This window comes from Pogoniulus pusillus, chromosome 1, assembly GCF_015220805.1.
Source record: "Pogoniulus pusillus isolate bPogPus1 chromosome 1, bPogPus1.pri, whole genome shotgun sequence".
NCBI classification, from domain to species: Eukaryota; Metazoa; Chordata; class Aves; order Piciformes; family Lybiidae; genus Pogoniulus; species Pogoniulus pusillus.
Window position 1 is genome coordinate 18,584,284 of NC_087264.1, and position 22,264 is coordinate 18,606,547.

A 22,264-nucleotide genomic window follows, 5' to 3' on the forward strand; every position below is an offset into this window, starting at 1 on the left:
AGAAGGGTCAGGGAAGGGAAGGGAAGGGAAGGGAAGGGAAGGGAAGGGAAGGGAAGGGAAGGGAAGGGAAGGGAAGGGAAGGGAAGGGAAGGGAAGGGAAGGGAAGGGAAGGGAAGGGAAGGGAAGGGAGAAAAAAGCGCTAAGTACAAGGACTAAAACATTAAAGACATATAGAGTAAAGCTAAACCCAAACAAAGTAAAATCAAGGCCCAGCAGTCACGACAGAGCTCAGCAGGCTCAAGCAGCATGGCCTGCACGACCCAGTCTCTTCTCTCACCTGCCTGATCCCTAAGCGATAGGCGAGGATGCGATCCACAGCGTCAGGATTCATCTGGGTCCACTGGAGGCTGTAGGAGTAGACTCGAGGTCTGTTCTGCCACAGTGGGTTGTAGGTGTCATAGTAGAACTCAGGAGCGTAGGCTTTGCCTGCAGGAGATGGGGGGAGCAAAAGAGAGGGAAGGTAAAGAAACTAGAGAATGGTCAGGCAGCCACTTTGGGATCCAACCACCAACTGCCTTCTCCATTCAATTTTGGAGATACTGTGTTCAATATACTCCTCCAGAAACACAGCTGGGAACTCTGTGAAGGGTTCATGGCAATGGTTTGCCAGTCAGTGACTGACATTAATGGTGCAGTTTGGAAGGGACCTCAGGGGACCATCCAGTCCAATTCCCCTGCTAAAGCAGGGTCACTCACAGCAGCTAGCCCAGCATCACTGTGTCCAGGAGGGTTTGGAATCTCTCCTGAGAAGGAGACTCCACAGCCTCTCTGGGCAGCTGCTGCAGGGCTCCAGCACCCTCACACCAAATAAGTCCCACATTCACAATATCCAGGTGGGTTTGGAATCTCTCCAGAGAAGGAGACTCCACAGCCTCTCTGGGCAGCTGCTGCAGGGCTCCAGCACCCTCACACCAAATAAGTCCCACATTCACAATATCCAGGTGGGTTTGGAATCTCTCCAGAGAAGGAGACTCCACAGCCTCTCTGGGCAGCCTGCTGTGGGGCTCCAGCACCCTCACACCAAACAAGATTTTCAGATGGAACCTCCTGAGTTCCAGTTTGTGCCCATCACTCCTTGCCCTGTCACTGGGCACCACTGAGAAGAGTCTGTCCTCATCCTCTTGTCCTCCACTCCTTAGATCTAGATAGGAATTGTTAAGACCTGATAATGACTCCTCAGTGGCATCCACGGACCAGGTTTGGGCATGGGAGGGTAAAAATTCTCAAAGTCATAGAATGGTTTAGGTTGGAAGGGACCTCAAAGCTCAGCCAGTTCCAACCCCCTGCCATAGGCAGGGACACCTCCCACTAGAACAGGTTGCTCAAGGCCTCATCCAGCCTGCCCTTGAACACCTCCAGGGAGGTTGTGGAGCACAGAAGCACAGAAGGTTATAAAAGATCACAACGTCCCTGGGCAACCTGTGCCAGTGTCTCACCACCCTCACTGCAAACAACTTCTTCCTAACAGCCACTTTCAATCTCTCCTCTGCCACTTTAAACCCATTCCTCCTTGTCCTGGCATGACAAGACCTTAACAGTAGTCCCTCTCCAGCCCTTCTGGAGCCCCCTTCAGATCCTGCAAGGCCACTCCAAGGTCTCCTGGAAGCCTTCTCCAGGCTGCAGAGCCCTAAACTCTCATAGCCTATCCTCACAGTAGAGCTGCTGCAGCCCTCTGATCAGCCCTCAGAGCTACTTATGACAAGCTGGAGCCACCCAACTAATTTTTCATGGCCCAGCTGCCTAAAATAGAGATATCAAAGCAATCTGCCCTACAGTGAGCAGAGCAAGACCCAGTGACAGCTGCTCTACCTGGCACGAATAACACGAGCTGACACCCGTGGGCTGGGAGCACAAGACGGCTATTTCCAGCGACAGCTGCCTTCTCCTCTGCCACATCTCCTCCTCTGCAGATCCCCAAGTGAAAATGCACACAAGTTGTCCTTCAGAGCAGCATGGATGTGCACACTGTCAGAGGGCATTATTTTAGCTAAGCACCTCGATGGATACCACAGAGGACAACAGCATCTCAGAGCGCACCTTGGCTGCATCAGCATTTCACCACGAGGTTGTTCTAACCTTCAGCCTTTAGAGATGGAGCATCACAGAAACCTGGGATTGCTTCTGTTGGAGAAGGCTTCTTAAGGTCATCGAGTCCAACCATCAACCCAACACCATCCTGGCCATTAAACCATGTCCCAGAGTGCCATGCCCTCACGTTTCTTAAGAGCTTCCAGGGACGGTGCCTCCACCACCTCCCTGGGCAGCCCATTCCAATGCCAATCACTCTCTCTGACAACAACTTCCTCCTAACATCCAGCCTAGACCTCCCCTGGCACAACTTGAGGCTGTGTCCCCTTGTTCTGTTGCTGGATGCCTGGCAGAAGAGACCAACCCCACCTGGCTACAGCCTCCCTTCAGGTAGTTGTAGGCAGCAATGAGGTCTGCCCTGAGCCTCCTCTTCTCCAGGCTCCACAGCCCCAGGGTTCACAGCCTTTCCTTCTCACAGAGATGCTCCAGGCCACTCAACATCTTTAGAGCCCTTTTCTGTACTGTGTTCTCTTTCATTCTTGGACTGGGTGAGCCCAGAATTGCACCCACTCCTCCAGATGTGGCCTCACTAGTGCTGATCAGAGCCCTTTTGGCTCAGAAACTCCAAGATTTCAGTCATGCAGAAGGGTGGTGAGAAGAGGAGGGAAGATTGTTAAGGAGGTGGTGGAGTCACCATCCCTGGAGGTGTTCAAGAAAAGACTGGATGAGGCACTTAGTGCCATGGTCTGGTTGACTGGATAGGGCTGGGGGATAGGTTGGACTGGATGAGCTTGGAGGTCTCTCCCAACCTGCTTGATTCTATGATTCTATGATTCTAAGACATGAAAATGAAAAGGGACAAAAGAGACTCATAGATTCACAGAATGGTTTGGGTTTGAAGGAGCCTTAAAGATCATCTAGTTTCAAACTCCCCCTGCCTGTGATGTGCACCAATCTTCTCATCCATCCAGCTTTTAAGTGTGCCAACCCTTGCCACCAGGCATTTCATCTCAAAGTGAAGACATTTCTGCCAACTGCCCAATGAGGATGCATGCTCAATTAGATCAGACCAGAGCAGACACAGCAGCTCTGAAGTCCCAAACACCACCACTCCAAGGGGAAAATCAAGAAGGCAATAGCTGCTGCTTTAAAAGGAAGAAAAAGAAAGGTAAGAGGAGCCAGCAGAGGATCAGTGGTGGGAAAGGTTTGTCTGCCTTGTTTAGGTGGAGCAAAAATAAAGGAGAAGACCTCATGCTGAATGTAAATTATACTCCTCTCTCCTTATCCTTCAGGTGGCCATAATGGGCATCTCAGGGAGGCCACAGAAAGGAGCCATCATTAGATGCTTGGCACAATATGGCCACTTGAACAACAAAACAGTCACCTCCAGAGAAATAATGAGGACTCATGAAGAGCTGCATTATCCTAAATCCCTCCAAACTGAAGAGCTGTCTGCTGAGAATGGAGACGTTGGAAAATTCACAATGCACCATTAAGACCTTAAGTGGCAGACTTCAGAGGTGAAAGAAAGCTGAGAAGTGTTTTGGAGTACAGGGGAAACAGATTCATAGAGTCATAGAACGGTTTGGGTTGGAAGACCATCTAGTTTTGAGCTCCCCCTGGCATTGGCAGGGACACCCTCCACTGGATCAGCTTGCTCAAGGCCCCATCCAACCTGGCTTTGGAGATGTGAGACATGTCATCAGCCTGCCTGGGCTTGCCAGGTGGCCCCCAACACCTTCATCATTTCCAGATTCCAAACCCTGGTGAGACCACATCTGGAGTACTGTGTCTGGTTCTGAGCTCCCCAGTTCAAGAGGGACATAGAAGTGCTTGAGAGAGTCCAGCACAGAGCCACAAAGATGCTCAAGGGAATGGAACAGCTCTGTTAGGAGGAGAGCCTGAGGGAGCTGGGGCTGTGCTGCTGGCAGAGGAGGAGACTGAGAGGTGACCTCAGCAGTGGTTATCAAGATGTGCAGGTGAGTGGCAGGAGGCTGGAGCCAGGCTCTGCTGGGTGATGCCCAGGGACAGCACAAGGGGCACTGGGTGGAAGCTGAGGCAGAGGAAGTTCCATGGAAACATGAGGAGGATTTTTTTCCCTGTGAGGGTGACAGAGCACTGGAAGAGGCTGCCCAGGGGGGCTGTGGAGTCTCCCTCCCTGGAGATCTTCCAAACCTGCCTGGCTGTGTTCCTGTGTGATCTGCTCTAGGAGATCCTGCTCTGGCAGAGGGGTTGAACTGGATGAGCTTTGGAGGTCCCTTCCAGCCCCTGACACTCTGTGATTCTATGATTCCAACCCAAACCCAGCTCATGCTGGGTGGCCTCCACAAGCATGCCAGGGAGCAAGCCACACTGTATTTCAGAAGGCTTCCAACAGAAACATTTGGTCTGCTTATGACTTTTTGTTTCACACAAGAACCAGCCCACAGGAACACAGCTGCTTTTGGTGTTCCTTCTCCTTACTCCACTTTTACACCTCAACCTCCTTTCCCTTTGCACATGCTTCACGTTCAGAAGGTGACAAAATTAAAGGCTTTGTTCTTGAAAGGAAAACAAACAATAGCCTCCAGATCCAGCTGTGCCAGGGATCCTCTCTCTGGCAAAGCCTCAAGTGTCACAGTTACTCCAATTCCTGCAGTGTGAGCATAGAGGGAGGCATTAATTAAATACAGTCTCTGCTAATGAAGCCCTAAACTGGAGTTCAGGTTGCCTTAACAGACACTGAAAATATCAGGCAATTAAATTTTCCTCCCTCAGGACTTGCTGGAGAGGCACAGAAATGAGAAGCTTCTCTTTTCTAGGGATGAAGTGCTCCTTCATCAAGGTGAAGTGCTTAGGAGAAGAGGAAATGACCTCAAGTTGCATCAGGGGAGGTTCAGGTTGGCTGTTGGGAGGAAGTTCTTTCCTGAGCAGGTGGTCAGGCACTGGCACAGGCTGCCCAGGGAGGTGGTGGAGTCATCATCCATGGAGGAGTTTCAAAGGAGAGTGGCTGTGTGAGGCTGTGGTCTAGTGCTGAAGGCTGCTGGGATGAAGGTTGGACTGGCTGATGCTGGTGCTCCTTTCCAACCCTAGCACTTCATAGTGATGAGATGTTGTGCTGAGGGGTTTGGGTTAGTCAAGGACTTGTCAGTGTGAGACTCATGCTTGGACTCCATGAGCTTGGAGGTCTTTGCCAAGCTAAGGAATTGTGTGACTCTGTAACAGCTCTTTTGCCACAGAGGAGTATTTTCATTTCTTCAACATCTCTGGGCCAACTGGGACAAGGTCTCACCACCTTCACTGTCAAAAGTTTCCTCCTCCTCTCCAGTCTGAACCAGTCTAAGAAATTCTCTGAGTCTGTGATTCTAAAACTACAGAAGGTGTCCACAGAAGATACTCTGCTGTTGTCACTCACAGAATCAACAGGATGCCTTGGGTTGGGAGGGACTCTTAAAGGTCATCCAGTCCAACACCACCTGCAGTCAGCAGGGACATCTGCAACTAGAGCAGGATGCTTAGAGCCCCTGCAAGTTTGACTTTGAATACCTCCAGGGCTGGGGCCTCATCCACATCTGTGGGCAACCTCTTCCAGCATTAGACATGAACAATATGGAACTGGGAAACAAGAGAAAAGCTACCTCAGCTGCCTACCATCAAATTCCATCAACATCCCACAGCAGCACTGAGATCTCAGAGGACACCTAAGCAGTCTCCTGAACAGAAGAGAACTGATGCACTTAAATAGAACCACAACATCACCTGGTTGCAAAAGACCAATGTCTGACCACTCCTGCCAGAAAGAAATAGTTCCCAATGTCCAACCTGAACCTCCCCTGGCAGAATTTCAGACCCTTTCCTCTCATTCTGTCACCTGATGCTAGGGAGAAGAGACCAACTTTCCCCTCTCTCCACCCCAGGCTTCAACTTCCTTTTAAGGAATTATAGAGAGCAGTGAGGTCTCCCCTGCCAGGACTGAATGCCATAAGCATCAGAAGAGATGGGGAGAATCAAAGAATCATAGAACCAACCAGGTTGGAAGACACCTCCAAGATCATCCAGCACAAACTATCCAGCACCCAGCCCTATCCAGTCAACCAGACCATGGCACTAAGTGTCCCAGCCAGGCTTTGCTTCAACACCTCCAGGCACGGTGACTCCACCACCTCCCTGGGCAGCCCATTCCAATGCCAATCACTCTCTCTGACAACAACTTCCTCCTAACATCCAGCCCATACTTCCCCCAACACAACTTGAGGCTGTGTCCCCTTCTTCTGTTGCTGGTTGCCTGGCAGAAGAGCCCAACCCCACCTGGCTACAGCCTCCCTGCAGGCAGCTGCAGACAGCAGTGAGCTCTGCCCTGAGCCTCCTCTTCTGCAGGCTGCACACCCCCAGCTCCCTCAGTCTCTCCTCACAGGGCTGTGCTCCAGGCCCCTCCTCAGCCTTGCTGCCCTTCTCTCAACACCTTCCAGCACCTCAACATCTCCCTGCAATGGAGGAGCCCAGAACTGGACACAGCACTCAAGGTGTGGCCTGAGCAGTGCTGAGCACAGGGGCAGAAGAACCTCCCTTGTCCTGCTGCCCACACTGCTCCTGAGCCAGCCCAGGATGCCATTGGCTCTCCTGTCCACCTGGGCACACTGCTGCCTTATCTTCAACTACTCTCTACCAGCACCTCCAGCTCCCTCTCTGCCTGGCTGCTCTCAGCCACTCTGTCCCCAGCCTGCAGTGCTGCTTGGGGTTGTTGTGACCAAAGTGCAGAACCCTGCACTTGGCCTTGTTCAGTCTCATCCCACTGGCCTCTGCTCACCCATCCAGCCTGGCAAGGTCCCTCTGCCTGATACAAGCAAACCCAACCCAATCCATTTATTGCATTCCAAACATGTGTTTATATACCCTGAAAGGGGGACTGCACTCCTCCCAGCTTCTCTTTCACCAGACTAAACAAGTAGGTTGAGAGGAGGAGTTAGATGTAGGAGAAGACATCTATTTCCTTTCACTTATGCAAATAAAGAGCAGAGCATCTACTCTTTCTTCTTGAAAGCCCTCCACAAAATAACTACCCTGTCATAAAACAGAGCCCAGAAACAGGCAGCATTCCTCATCCAACTGTGTCTCTCCTAATATTTCACTCCTCTTAAATGTATTGTTTGGTTTAGGATTTATCCTCTCCTTGCATTTCAGAAGACAGAATGGTCTGGAGCTGAATGCACCGAAGGGGAGACACATTTGTAAATCTCTGGGTTGATGTTATTTTCTTTTCCCTCCATCAAGGTTTATAGCTGATGGTATAAAGTGCAAACCACCCCTGATCATCTCTTATACTGAGCTGCCTGTCATGATAAGCTGAAGTGCAGATGTGCTACTATTATACAACAGAGATGGCCAAGATGCTGCATTCATCAACCACCTAACAGTGAGGCAGTTTCAGAAGGAGTGGATGTGGTGCTTGAGGCTGTGGTCTAGTGATGAAGGATGCAGGGATGAAGGTTGGACTGGATGATGCTGGTAGTCCTTTCATAGAATCATAGAATCAAGCAGGTTGGAAGAGACCTCCAAGATCATCCAGCCCAACCTAGCACCCAGCCCATGCCAGTCAACCAGACCATGGCACTAAGTGCCCCAGCCAGGCTTTGCTTCAACACCTTCAGGGACAGTGACTCCACCACCTCCCTGGGCAGCCCATTCCAATGCCAATCACTCTCTCTGTGAAGAACTTCCTCCTAACATCCAGCCTAGACCTCCTGTGCTAGTTTGAAGCAAGCTAGAATGTTTTGGTAACAGAACTAGATAACGGGCAGTGAAATGAAAAACAATTGATGTCAACTTCTCTCACAGTCACGCTGAGAACTTTGGGAAGAAGAAAGACTTTTTCTCCATTTTGTTTCTCACTCTTGCTTTTGCCTTAGACCTGGTCACATCTCATTAACCCTGCTCCTACTAACCTTGCTCCCTAACCTCTTGGCTGCACCTCTTTTCTTCCTGAGAACTGGGGTAAGGTTGAGAGGGCCGGGGGGAGGTGTTGGGGTGGTTTGAGAGCCCCTCCTGGGGACTCAGGTTTCTGGGAGGGGAGTTGTGCTTTTGTATTGTTTATCCTTTGTATATAACTGTATATAATTGTATATAACTGTATATATTGTAAATAGCTGCTTGTAAATTCTGCTAGCTGTAAATAAATTGCTTCATCTATATTCCCAGGGTCCGTCTGAGTTAGCTGGGGCAAATACAAAAGTGTGGGGGGGCGGGGTAACCCCCAAACCATCACATTTTTTTATTGGCGCCCAACGTGGGGCAAGTCTGGTGCCAGCAGCCGCGGTAATTCCAGCTCCAATAGCGTATCTTAAAGTTGCTGCAGTTAAAAAGCTCGTAGTTGGATCTTGGGATCGAGCTGGCGGTCCGCCGCGAGGCGAGCCACCGCCTGTCCCAGCCCCTGCCTCTCGGCGCCCCCTCGATGCTCTTAGCTGAGTGTCCCGCGGGGCCCGAAGCGTTTACTTTGAGAAAATTAGAGATGGCATTAAGGAGAGCATGAAAGAACTGAAGGAGGATCTCAAAAACATTACCAATCTGGTAAAAGATACCGTTCCTGCATCATCTGAATGGGTGAATGTTTCTGCCATCAGGAACAGACGCCCACCTCCTGCAAGGCAATTCCAGCCTAGGAGGAGACAAATTCCACCCAGACAGCAGCAATCACGTGCGTCACTGTGGATACTTCTGCGTGACACATACGGGGAGAACATGAACAAATGGGATGGTAAACCTACTTCAGCTCTTTCAAAGAGAGTCAGGGATCTGCAGAGTGGCAGAAACAGAGGCAATAATGCCAGGAAAGTAGCTGTCACTTCTTCAGCTCCTGAGAGCAACTGCAATTGTTCCAACAGTTGCAATTCCTCTCGCAACAACACCAATCACTGTGTACACCCTACATGCCATGTTCAGCATTAGGGGTGCCCTGCCTCCAGCCAGGAGGAGGAAAGGGATAGTGGAGAGAACCGAATCTATTGGAATGTATTCGTTAGGTGGCCTGGCAGTTCAAGAGTTCGGAAATACAGGGCTTTAGTTGACACAGGTGCTCAGTGTACTTTATTGCCATCTAATTGCAAAGGGACAGAGTCCATATCTATTTTTGGAATCACTGGTGGATCTCAAGAGTTAACTAAGGTACAGGCTGAGATCAGTTTAACTGGTAAAGAGTGGAAGACACATACTATTGTAACTGGTCCTGATGCGCCTTGCATTTTGGGAATTGACTTTTTGAGACAAGGTTGTTTCAAAGATCCTAAGGGTCACAAATGGGCTTTTGGAATAGCATCTGTAGAGATTGAGGATGATAAATTGAAATTGTCTGTTAGACCTGAACTTTCTGATGAATCTGCAGTTGTGGGACATCATGACATAGAGGACCTGGAAGTGCCAATTGCAACTCAAACTGTTCATCATAGGCAGTACAGAACTAACCGTGACTCTTTGTTGCCCATTCATCAGCTGATTCGTCAGTTGGAGAGTCAGGCTGTCATTGAGAAAGCTCATTCACCTTTCAACAGTCCCATCTGGCCTGTGCGCAAACCTACGGGCGACTGGAGACTGACAGTTGACTTTCGTGCCCTCAACGAGGTGACGCCACCCATGAGTGCAGCTGTGCCAGACATGCTGGAACTCCAGTACGAGCTGGAATCAAAGGAGGCTAAATGGTATGCAACCATAGACATTGCTAATGCTTTCTTCTCTATTCCCATAGCAAAGGAGTGCAGGCCTCAGTTTGCATTCACCTGGAGAGGAATCCAGTACCAGTTCAATCGTTTGCCTCAGGGGTGGAAACACAGCTCAACCATCTGTCACTCAGTCATCCACAATGCACTGGAGAAAGGTAAAGCTCCAGAGCACATCCAGTACATCGACGACATCATTGTGTGGGGCCAAACTGCTGAGGAAGTCTTCGAGAAAGGTAACAAAATCATTGACATTCTGTTGCAAGCAGGTTTTGCCATTAAGAGAGACAAGGTCAAAGGACCTGCCAGAGAAATTCAGTTTCTGGGAGTGCGGTGGCAGGATGGTCGCCGTTACATTCCTCAGGATGTGATCAACAAAGTCTCTACCATGGCAGTTCCCACCAGTAAGAAGGACACACTTTCTTTCCTTGGTGTGGTGGGATTTTGGAGACTACACATTCCTGGTTTTAGTCAGATTGTCAAACCTCTGCATGATGTGACTCGTAAGAGAAACAATTTCGAGTGGGGACCTGAACAACAAGCAGCCTTTGATCAGATTAAGCGAGAAATAGTCCATGCAGTGGGCTTGGGACCTGTGAGATCTGGTCCGGACATTAAGAACATTCTGTACACGGCTGCCAGTGACAATGGTCCAACTTGGAGTCTTTGGCAGAGAGCTCCAAATGAGACACGTGGTCGTCCACTTGGTTTCTGGGGACGTTGTTACAGAGGTTCAGAGACAAATTACACTGCAACTGAGAAAGAGATTCTAGCAGCCTATGAGGGAGTGAAAGCAGCTTCTGAAGTGATTGGAACTGAGTCACAATTGCTTTTAGCTCCTAGACTGCCAGTTCTAAACTGGATGTTCAAGGGCAAAGGTTCATCACCACATCATGCCACAGATGCAACCTGGTCTAAATGGATGGCTTTGATAACCCAGCGAGCACGAATGGGTAATCTTGACCGACCTGGTCTGGTGGAGGTGATCACCAACTGGCCGGAAGACACAGACTGTTCCAAACCTCCAGAGGAGAAAAGAACTCGTGCTGAGGAAGCTCCTCCCTATGGTGATCTCTCTGATCAGGAAAAGAACTATGCTTTGTTCACAGACGGTTCCTGTCGTCTTGTTGGGAACAAGCGAATATGGAAGTCAGCGGTTTGGAGTCCAACCAGGAGAGTTACCGAAACGAAAGATGGAGAAGGAGAATCCAGTCAGTTCGCTGAGGTAAAAGCTGTTCAACTTGCTCTTGATGTGGCTGAACGTGAGAATTGGCCTATCCTTTACCTCTACACCGACTCGTGGATGGTAGCCAATGCTCTATGGGGTTGGCTAAAGGACTGGAAGAAGAATGGTTGGCAGAGGAAAGGAAAGCCTATCTGGTGTGCTGATCTATGGCAGGACATTGATGCACGGCTGGAGAAAATTCCAGTGAAGGTGCGGCACGTAGATGCACACATGCCTAAGAGCAGAGCCACTGAGGAACATCAACATAACCAGAAGGCAGACCAAGCTGCTAAGATTGCTCAAGTTGATACCAACTCTGAACTTGACATTGACCTTGATTGGAAACACCGAGGTGAGCTGTTCTTAGCTCGGTGGGCCCATGACTCATCTGGACATCAAGGCAGAGATGGAACATACCGATGGGCTCGTGATAGGTCAATTGACTTGTCCATGGACGCTATCACCCAAGTCATCTATGACTGTGACATTTGTGCTGCTATTAAGCAGGCTAAGCGAATCAAGCCCTTATGGTATGGTGATAGATGGTCAAAGTACAAGTATGGTGAAGCCTGGCAGATTGACTACATCACTTTACCTAGATCTCGTTCTGGCAAGCAGTATGTGCTAACGATGGTAGAAGCCAGCACTGGATGGTTGGAAACCTATCCAGTTCCACATGCTACTGCACGTAACACCATTGTTGGTTTGGAGAGACAAATCTTGTGGAGACATGGAACTCCAGAAAGAATCGAGTCAGACAATGGCACTCATTTCAAGAACAATCTAGTGAAAAACTGGGCCAAAGAGCATGGTATTGAATGGATCTATCACATACCCTACTATGCACCAGCTTCAGGGAAGATTGAACGCTACAATGGTTTGCTGAAAACCACCCTAAAAGCCATGGGGGGTGGAACTCTGAAAAACTGGGACAAACATTTAGCAGAAGCTACCTGGTTGGTAAATAGTAGAGGTTCAGTAAGCAGAGCAGGACCTGCACAATCAGATTTGGTCCAAACAGTAGACGGTGATAAAGTTCCTGTTGTACGTGAGAAGAATCTGTTAGGGAAAACTGTTTGGGTATTTTCTCCTTCGGGCGAAGGGAAACCTGTCCGAGGGGTGGTATCTGCTGAGGGTCCTGGTCACACCTACTGGGTAATGCAGGAGAATGGTGAAATCCAGTGTATTCCACAGAGAAATTTAACTTTAGCTGAGAGAGTTTAAATTCAAGCTGTTAAGAGTTTTCTGTTCTAGGTAACATCGGCGCCCAACACTGAGAGAATCTACAATAGAATCTACAATACGTGAGCACGAACCCAACATCATCTGGGAGTCCCTGTTCTGAGCTTTTGAATCACCTACATCTGATTGAAGTGTGAACTGAACTTGTATATATTGGTTTATTGTAAATATTGGTTTAGATTAGATTGGATAATTCTCAGCGATACTCTGAGCGAAGTAGACAGGGGTGGATTGTGCTAGTTTGAAGCAAGCTAGAATGTTTTGGTAACAGAACTAGATAACGGGCAGTGAAATGAAAAACAATTGATGTCAACTTCTCTCACAGTCACGCTGAGAACTTTGGGAAGAAGAAAGACTTTTTCTCCATTTTGTTTCTCACTCTTGCTTTTGCCTTAGACCTGGTCACATCTCATTAACCCTGCTCCTACTAACCTTGCTCCCTAACCTCTTGGCTGCACCTCTTTTCTTCCTGAGAACTGGGGTAAGGTTGAGAGGGCCGGGGGGAGGTGTTGGGGTGGTTTGAGAGCCCCTCCTGGGGACTCAGGTTTCTGGGAGGGGAGTTGTGCTTTTGTATTGTTTATCCTTTGTATATAACTGTATATAATTGTATATAACTGTATATATTGTAAATAGCTGCTTGTAAATTCTGCTAGCTGTAAATAAATTGCTTCATCTATATTCCCAGGGTCCGTCTGAGTTAGCTGGGGCAAATACAAAAGTGTGGGGGGGCGGGGTAACCCCCAAACCATCACACCTCCCCAGGCACAGCTTGACACTGTGTCCCCTTGTTCTGTTGCTGGGTGCCTGGCAGAAGAGACCAACCCCACCTGGCTACAGCCTCCCTTCAGGGAGTTGTAGACAGCAATGAGCTCTGCCCTGAGCCTCCTCTTCTGCAGGCTGCACACCCCCAGCTCCCTCAGCCTCTCCTCACAGGGCTCTGCTCCAGGCCCCTCCCCAGCCTTGCTGCCCTTCTCTCAACACCTTCCAGCACCTCAACATCTCTCTGCAATGGAGGAGCCCAGAACTGGACACAGCACTCAAGGTGTGGCCTGAGCAGTGCTGAGCACAGGGGCAGAAGAAACTCCCTGGTCCTGCTGCCCACACTGCTCCTGAGCCAGCCCAGGATGCCATTGGCTCTGCTGCCCACCTGGGCACACTGCTGCCTCATCTTCAGCTACTCTCCACCAGCACCCCCAGCTCTCTCTCTGCCTGGCTGCTCTCAGCCACTCTGTCCCCAGCCTGTAGTGCTGCTTGGGGTTGTTGTGGCCAAAGAGGAGAACCCTGCACTTGGCCTTGTTCAATCTCATCCCATTGGCCTCTGCCCACCCATCCAGCCTGTCCAGGTCCCTCTGCAGGGCTCTCCTACCTTCCAACAGCTCCACACCTGCTCCTAGCTTGGTGTCATCTGCAAACTTCCTGATACTGGACTCAATACCCTGCTCCAGATCATGAATAAAGATATTGAACAGGACTGTGCCCAGCACTGATCCCTGGGGCATACCATCAGTGACAGCTGCTAGCTGGATGTGGCACCATTCACCACCACTCTCTGGGCTCTGCCATCCAGCCAGTTCCTGACCCAGCGCAGAGTGAATCTGTCCAAGGCATGAGCTTTCCAACCACAGCGTTTCATAGTGATGAGATGTTGTGCTGAGGGGTTTGGTTTAGTCAAGGACTTGCCACTGTGAGACTCATGCTTGGACTCGATGAGCTTGGAGGTCTTTGCCAAGCTAAGAAATTCTGTGAGCCTGTGTTTCCAGTAGGCAGTGATTTGAACAGGACCTCTGAAGACTCTCTGGGTGCAAACTCCCTGCTAAAGAAGCGACACTCACAGCAGCCTGCCCAGGTGGGTTTGGAACCTCTCCAGAGGAGACTCCACATCTCTGGGCAGTCTGCTCCAGGGTTCTACTCCATTCTGCTGAGACCCCACCTGGAGTACTGCATCCAGTTCTGGAGCCCCCATTACAAGAAGGTTGTGGAGATGCTGGAGTGTGTCCAGAGAAGGGCCAGGAGGATGCTCAGAGGGCTGCAGCAGCTCTGCTGTGAGCACAGACTGAAAGAGTTGGGGCTGTGCAGGCTGCAGAAGAGGAGGCTCCCAGGTGACCTTCTTGTGACCTTCCAGGATCTGAAGGGAGCCTCAAAAAAGGCTGGGGAGGGACTTTTTAGGCTGTCAGGGAGTGACAGGAGTGGGGAGAATGGAGCAGAGCTGGAGGTGAGGAGATTCAGAGTGGCTGTGAGGAGGAAGTTGTTGAGCATGAGAGTGGAGAGAGGCTGGAATGGGTTGCCCAGGGAGGTGGTTGAGGCCCCATGGCTGGAGGTGTTTCAGGCCAGGCTGGCTGAGGCTGTGTGCAGCCTGCTCTAGGGTAGGGTGTCCCTGGGCATGGCAGGGGGGTTGGAAGTGGCTGCTCCTTGTGGTCCCTTCCAGCCCTGACTGCTTCTATGATTCTATGATTTTACCACCCTCACCCATTTTACTTCATTGTCAAATGGAACCTCTTGGTTGCACTTTGTGCCCAGTGCCCCTTGTCCTGTCACTACACACTATTAAGAAGAGTCTGGGCCCTTCTCACCTCTTGGAGTATGTTGCACATTTCATCCACAAGATGCTTTCTCCACGTGGCCTTTCACAGAAGCACAGAATTAACCAGGTTAGAAAAGACCTCTGAGATCATCCAGTTCAGCCTAGCACCTGACACCTTCTGATTAACTAACCCATGGTACTAAGTGCCTCATGCAGCCTTTGCTTGAACACCTCCAGGCATGGGGACTCCACCACCTCCCTGGGCAGCCCATTCCAATGCCAATCACTCTTGCTCTGAAGAACTTCTTCCTAACATCCAGCCTGAACCTGCCCTGGCACAACTTGAGACTGTGTCCCCTTGTTCTGTTGCTGGTTGCCTGGCAGAAGAGCCCAACCCCACCTGGCTACAGACTCCCTTCAGGGAGTTGCAGACAGCAATGAGGTCTGCCCTGAGCCTCCTCTTCTGCAGGCTGCACACCCCCAGCTCCCTCAGCCTCTCCTCACAGGGCTGTGCTCCAGGCCCCTGCCCAGCCTTGCTGCCCTTCTCTGGACACCTTCCAGCACCTCAACATCTTCCTTAAATGGAGGGGCCCAGAACTGGAACCAGCTCTTTAATGATTCCTATGCCATGGGTTCTCCTGCACATCTAGATCCTCACCCCAGCCCTGGTAGATGCAGCACTGCAGCACAGGCATCTGATGCCTCTCCAGCGATAACCAAACATGACATCTGCTGGCTGAGCCCTGGAAGAGCTCCCACTGCTTTTCTCTGTAATTCCTCCCTCTTCCAAGGCAACATTCAGGGTAAAACATCACTGTTCCTTTCCACACGGGGAGCAGAGGAGTGGCTACTTCTTTTCACAGAATCAGAGAATGGGTTTGGTTGGAAGAGAGCTTGAAGATCAAGGATGAACCCAGCACTGCCAGCTCCCCACTAAGCCATGCCTGTCAGCACCACATCTCCATGGCTTTGAAACCCCTCCAGGGATGGAGACTCCACCACTGCCCTGGGCAGCCTGGCCCAGGCTGTGACAACCCTCAAGGAGAAAAAATTGTTCCTTAGAATCACAGAATCAAGCAGGTTGGAAGAGACCTCCAAGCTCATCCAGCCCAACCTAGCACCCAGCCCTAGCCAATCAACCAGACCATGGCACTAAGTGCCTCATCCGGGCTTGGCTTCAACACCTCCAGGGATGTTGACTCCACCACCTCCCTGGGCAGCCCATTCCAATTCCTCCTTGTGTCCAACCTAAACCTCCCCTGGTGCAACATGAGGCCATTTTCTTTTTTCCTATTGCTTGTTCCTTCTGAAAAGAAAGTCATCCCCACCCCAATCCAACCTCCTTTCAGGGAGCTGTAGACAGCAGTGAGGTCTCCCCTCAGCCTCCTTTTATCCAGGCTGAGCAACCCCAGCTCCCTCAGCTGCTGCTCACAGGGCTTGTGCTCTAAAATTTCACTTGGTTTGGGTCTCACGTGCCCTGTTTGTTGCCAGAAAGATCTAGTGCCACTGGAAATTAGGTTTGGAAGGTGGTGCAGTGTCTCTGGATTTCCTTTCACACAGGCCATGCTGCAAAGTGACCTGTGTGATGACATTTGGAAGGAGAAATCAATTCAGTTTAGAACAGTGTCTGAAGCTGATTCACACACACAGCTCCCTTTTTATTGGTGAGCTGGCTGCAAGCTCACAGGCACAGATAGCCACAGCAGCCTGAATCTGATGCAATAGTTCTTAGAGACACATAGAGACTGAGTGTCACAAAGTCATAGGATCATGGAATTGCTCGGGTTGGAAAAGACCTGTACGATTTCCAAGCAGCACTAGTGATAGCAGAGGACTTCTCTTCTGCTGGAGGGTAGGAGAGCCCTGCAGAGGGACCTGGACAGGCTGCATGGGTGGGCAGAGGCCAATGGGATGAGACTGAACAAGGCCAAGTGCAGGGTTCTGCACTTTGGTCACAACAACCCCAAGCAGCACCACAGGATGGGGACAGAGTGGCTGAGAGCAGCCAGGCAGAGAGGGAGCTGGAGGTGCTGGTAGAGAGTAGCTGAAGATGAGGCAGCAGTGTGCCCAGGTGGGTAGCAGAGCCAATGGCATCCTGGGCTGGCTCAGGAGCAGTGTGGCCAGCAGGACAAGGGAGGTTTTTCTGCCTCTGTGCTCAGCACTGCTCAGGCCACACCTTGAGTACTGTGTCCAGTTCTGAGCTCCTCCATTCAAGAGAGATGTTGAGATGCTGGAAGGTGTTGAGAGAAGGGCAGCAAGGCTGGTGAGGGGCCTGGAGCACAGCCCTGTGAGGAGAGGCTGAGGGAGCTGGGGGTGTGCAGCCTGCAGAAGAGGAGGCTCAGGGCAGAGCTCATTGCTGTCTACAACTCCCTGAAGGGAGGCTGTAGCCAGGTGAGGTTGGTCTCTTCTGCCAGGCACCCAGCAACAGAACAAGGGGGGACACAATCTCAGGTTGTGCCAGGGCAGGTCTAGGCTGGATGTTAGGAGGAAGTTGTTGTCAGAGAGAGTGATTGGCATTGGAATGGGCTGCCCAGGGAGGTGGTGGAGTCACCATCCCTGGAGGTGTTGAAGCAAAGCCTGGCTGGGGCACTTAGTGCCATGGTCTGGTTGACTGGCATGGTCTGGTTGACTGGCATGGGCTGGGTGAGCTTCCAACCTGCTTGATTCTATGATTCTATGATCATTGAGTCCAACAGTCAACAATGTGTTCACTATCTCCACGGCCATTAAATCACATCCACATGCTTCATGAACACCTCCATGGATGGTGGCTCCACCACCTCCCTGTTCCAATGCCTGACCACTCACTAACCCAACCATTAACATGACTCAATACTAACCCAGCACTGCCAGGTCACCACTAAACCATGTCCATCAGCACCACATCTACATGGCTTTGAAAACCTCACCACTGCCCTGGGCAGCCTGGGCAAGGCCTTGACAACATTTCTGGGGAAGATACTGCTCCTCATCATCAATCTTAATCTCTCTGGGTGTAGCTTGGGGCTTTCCCCTCCTATCCTATCATTTGTTTCTCAGGAGAAGAGACTGATCCTCACCTTGCTTTCTCAAGTGGGTTGAACTCGATGATCTTTGAGGACACTTCCAACCTAAACCATTCTATGATTCTGTCTCCAGAGATGCCTTCCAACCCTCCACTTTCTATGTTCCTCTGATTGCACTGGTACAGCAAGATGATTGTCAGAAAGGAGTGAGTGTTGTAGACAAGGATTTCAAGCTTGAAACCAAAGACACCAAGCTGGAGAGGGAAAAAAAAGGAACCAACACACTGCCAGTTTGACTCCAGATGTGAAAGTGGAATAGGAGGCTGTTGTAATCAGTGCCACAATAAGAAATCTTCTGTCCTTGGGAAAGATGGGGATGCTACTGCAACCATCATTAAGCTTTACATGAAGGACTGTAATTTATAGAGCTTATAGCCTGTAACATTCCTTTGGACTTACTGGAAAGCAAATAACTTACAGCTAATAACTCATGGTTAGCTTGGAGTCCAACCTGCCTTCCACAAGGAGTGCTCCAGACAGCAATGATTCAGGAAGAGTTTCTAGGGGGTGTCTTCATGACACTAATCCAGGCCACTTGCTCTGCTCCATTTAAATGTTCATATTTCAATCTAAGCTGTCTGTGGGTGCTAAAGGAGATTCGGCTTCACTGGGGGTCTCAAGACTCTACCTCAAACTCACAGTTGCTCAGCAAAAGGAAGAGTTTGTTCCATCAGTCTCAAAGGACCCACTTCATAACACAAAGTTGTGCTGAGGAAAGGGAAAATCACAGAAGCACAGAACTGCTTTGGTTGGAAAAATCCTCTAAGATCATTGGGTCCAATAATCGATGTGACACCACCGTGGTCATTAAACCCTGCCCCAGCATCCACGGGGTGCTTGAACACCTCCAGAGATGGAGACTCCTTGAGCAGCCTCTTCCAATGCCTGACCACTCTCTCAGGAAAGAAATTGTTCCTACTATCCAACCTGAACCTCCCCTGGCACAATTTCAGGCCATTTCATCTCATTCTATCACCTGATACTAGGGCAAAGAGACTGAACATCCATCTGGCTCCAAGCTTCCAGAGAGCTGTAGAGAGCAATGAAGTCTTTCCTCATCCTCCTCTTCTCCATAGTAAACAGTTTCAGTTTCCTCAGCTGCTCCTCATCAGACCTGTTCCCCAGACCCTTCATCAGCTTTGTTGCCTTTGTCTGGAGACAGTCAATGGCTCAGAGGCTCAGAGGATGTCAGGGGATGGAAGGGCCCAAAGAGATCACAGGCTCACAGGATGTCAGGGGTTGGAAAGGACCCAAAATGCTCACCAAGTCCAACCCCCCTGCCAGAGCAGGACCATGCAATCTAGCTCAGGGCACACAAGAACACATCCAGACAGGCCTTGAGAGCCTCCAGAGAAGGAGACTCCACAACCTCTCTAGGGAGCCTGTGCCAGTGCTCTGGGACCCTTACAGCAGAGAAGTTGCCCCTTGTGTTGAGCTGGAAGCTCCTGTGCTGCAGCTTCCATCCATTGCTGCTTGTCCTATCCCAGGGAGCAGTGAGCAGAGCCTGTCCCCCCTCCTGACCCCCAGCCCTCAGATGTTTATAAACATTGATTAAATCCCCTCTCTGTCTTCTCTTCTCCAGACTAAACAGCCTCAGCCTCTCCTCACCAGGCACTGCTCCAGTCCCCTCATCATCCAAAACTTCAATGTCCTTCTTGGAGTGAGTGGCCCAGTACTCAAGATGCAGCTTCACCAGTGCCCAGTATGGATGGCACAATCACTTCCCTGATTCTGTTGGCCACAGCTTCCTGGTCCAGACCCTCTTGTCCTTCTTGTCCATCTGGGCACACATTAGCTCACATTGTGTGTTCAGAACTGGCTGCCCACCACCACCCTCAGGTTCTTTTCAGCCAGGCAAATTTCCAGCCATTCTGCCCCCCATCATAGATCACTGTCTGGAGGTCTCGTGCCCCAGGTGCAGAACCCAGTACTTGATCTTGTTGAATCTCATGCCATTGACCTCAGCTCATGATCCAGCCCAGCCAGATCCCTTTTCAGAGCCTCCCAACCCTCAAACAGATGAATACTCCCATTCAATTTAGTGTCTTCTGCAACCTTCCTGAGGGTGCTCTGAATTCCCTTGTCCTGATCACTGATGAAGATGAAGGCTTTAACTTACTGATTGCCCAGGATTTAGCTAACTTTATTCACTTATTGTCCATCTTCAACTCTTCTTCTACATTTCAGGCTGATTTAAGGAATAATGATGCCACTGCTAGAATCAATCTTAGAATCCTGCACCTGAGTGGGTACAATCCCAAACACAGCTCCAGGCTGGGTCGGGAAAGGCTGAGAGCAGCCCTGAGGAAAAGGACCTGGGGGTCTGGGGTGATGAAAAGCTCAGCAGGAGCCTGCAGCGTGAGTGCAGCCCAGACAGCAACCCTGTGCTGGGCTGCAGCAAGAGCAGTGTGGGCAGCAGGGCAAGGGAGGGCATTCTGCCCCTTGGCTCTGCTCTCCTCACACCCCACCTGCAGTCCTGGGTGCAGTTCTGGAGCCCCCAGCACAAGAAGGACATGGAAGTGTTGGAGCCAATCCAGAGGAGGCCACCAAGATGCTGAGAGGGCTGCAGTAGCTCTGCTATGAGGACAGGCTGAAAGAGTTGGGGCTCTGCAGCCTGGAGAAGAGAAGGCTTGGAGGAGCCCTTGGAGTGGCCTTGCAGGATCTGAAGTGGGCTCCAGGAGGGCTGTGGAGGGACTATTGACAAGGTCTTGTAATGCCAGGATGAGGAGGAATGAGTTTAAAGTGGCAGAGGGGAGATTGAAAGTGGATGTTAGGAAGAAGTTGTTTGCAGTGAGGGTGGTGAGACACTGGCACAGGTTGCCCAGGGAGGTTGTGGAGCACAGAGGTCACCTTCGATGCTTCTGTGCTCCACAACCTCCCTGGAGGTGTTCAAGGCCAGGCTGGATGAGGCCTTGAGCAACCTGTTCTAGTGGGAGGTGTCCCTGCCTATGGCACAGGGGGGCTGAAACTGGCTGAGCTTTGAGGTCCCTTCCAACCCAAACCATCCTTTGATTCTGTGATTAAGGCTGGAAAAGACCTCCAAGATCATCAAGTCTGCTCTTGTACCCAACACGTCCATGAGCACCCCACACTCTGCTCCTTAATAAACCATTCCTGCATCCAGAAGGTTCTTCCCAGAGTCCATACAGATCCTTAACGGTGGCAAAATTGCTTAAAAGGGAAAAAATAACCCTTATTTGAGCAGCTTTAATGGGACCTCATTTCTGGAGCCCTATGAATAATTTAGATGACCACAGCCATAAATATTGCATCTGATGAAAAAAAAACCATAGAAGCTGTGTTTTACTGCCCTACAGGAGCTGGATTGATGTTTGATCAGGGCTTTCCTCGGAACTCAAATGCTTTTGAACAAAACCTTTTCCACTTTGTTGGATTTAACCTCTCTGACTTCATCGCTGAAGGTCTCCATTTCTTCCTAATTCTGGTGAAAAAAGGCCATTTCTGTGCTGTGCCAAACAGGAGTTCATAGAATCATAGCATCAAGCAGGTTGGAAGAGACCTCCAAGCTCATCCAGTCCAATCTAGCACCCAGCCCTATCCAGTCATCTAGAACATACAATCAAGAAAAGACTGGATGAGGCACTCAGTGCCATGGTCTGGTTGATTGGATAGGGCTGGGTGCTAGGTTGGACTGGCTGAGCTTGGAGGTCTCTTCCAACCTGGTTGATTCTATGATTCTATGATTCTATACCAGAAACTCGTCTATTAGAGAGGATCAGCTGCTCAACAAACACTGCAGAGAGGCAGGCAATAAAAGTCATTGACTAAAGAGCTGTCTTGCCAGCCCCAAAGAAAGCTTGAGTAAAAGCTTCTCAAAACTGTGCTTTATTAGAGATATATGAAATATATCAATATCATAGAATCACAGAATCAAGGAGGTTGGAAGAGACCTCCAAGCTCATCCAGCCCAACCTAGCACCCAGCCCTGTCCAGTCATCTAGGCTACAGAATCATAGAATCATAGAATCAAGCAGGTTGGAAGAGACCTCCAAGCTCATCCAGCCCAACCTAGCACCCAGCCCTAGCCAATCAACCAGACTATGGCACTAAGTGCCCCAGCCAGGCTTTGCTTCAACACCTCCAGGGACGGTGACTCCCTGGGCATAGTGTATAGGACCACACAATCTAGCTCAGGGCACCCAGGAACAGATGCAGGCAGGCCTGGAAAGTCTCCAGTCTCCACTTTTGCACAGTGTCAAAGCAGTTCTCCCAACCAGACATCGCAGCAACCACATCTTTGTCAGGGCTGTAAATCAGCAGTGAAGAGATGAAAACTCAATCCTGGGTTCTCACTAACACTGCCCAAGAGGAGAAGATAAAGAGTGAAGGGAATCAGACCTCAGTCTCAGGCTGGCAGCTTTCAGGAGGATAACCATCAGGAAATTGGCCATTAAAGCTAAGGGGCTGGAGTGCCTGCTGACAGCTGGCGCCGCGCTGCCAACCACCCAAGGCCAAACTACCAGAAGAGTCTCAGCAG

At 50.3% G+C, this 22,264-nt stretch overlaps 1 protein-coding gene across 2 annotated transcripts in view; it reads right to left on the minus strand.

The window, feature by feature from the left end:
* The window catches only part of MDGA2 (MAM domain containing glycosylphosphatidylinositol anchor 2), a 453,583-nt gene that overhangs the window by 58,337 nt on the left and 372,982 nt on the right, over positions 1 to 22,264 (minus strand). For both annotated transcript variants that reach the window (XM_064142804.1, XM_064142812.1), the window contains exon 10: positions 278 to 426. In XM_064142804.1, the coding sequence (XP_063998874.1) occupies positions 278 to 426 (149 nt within the window). The remainder of the gene's footprint in view (positions 1 to 277; positions 427 to 22,264) is intronic.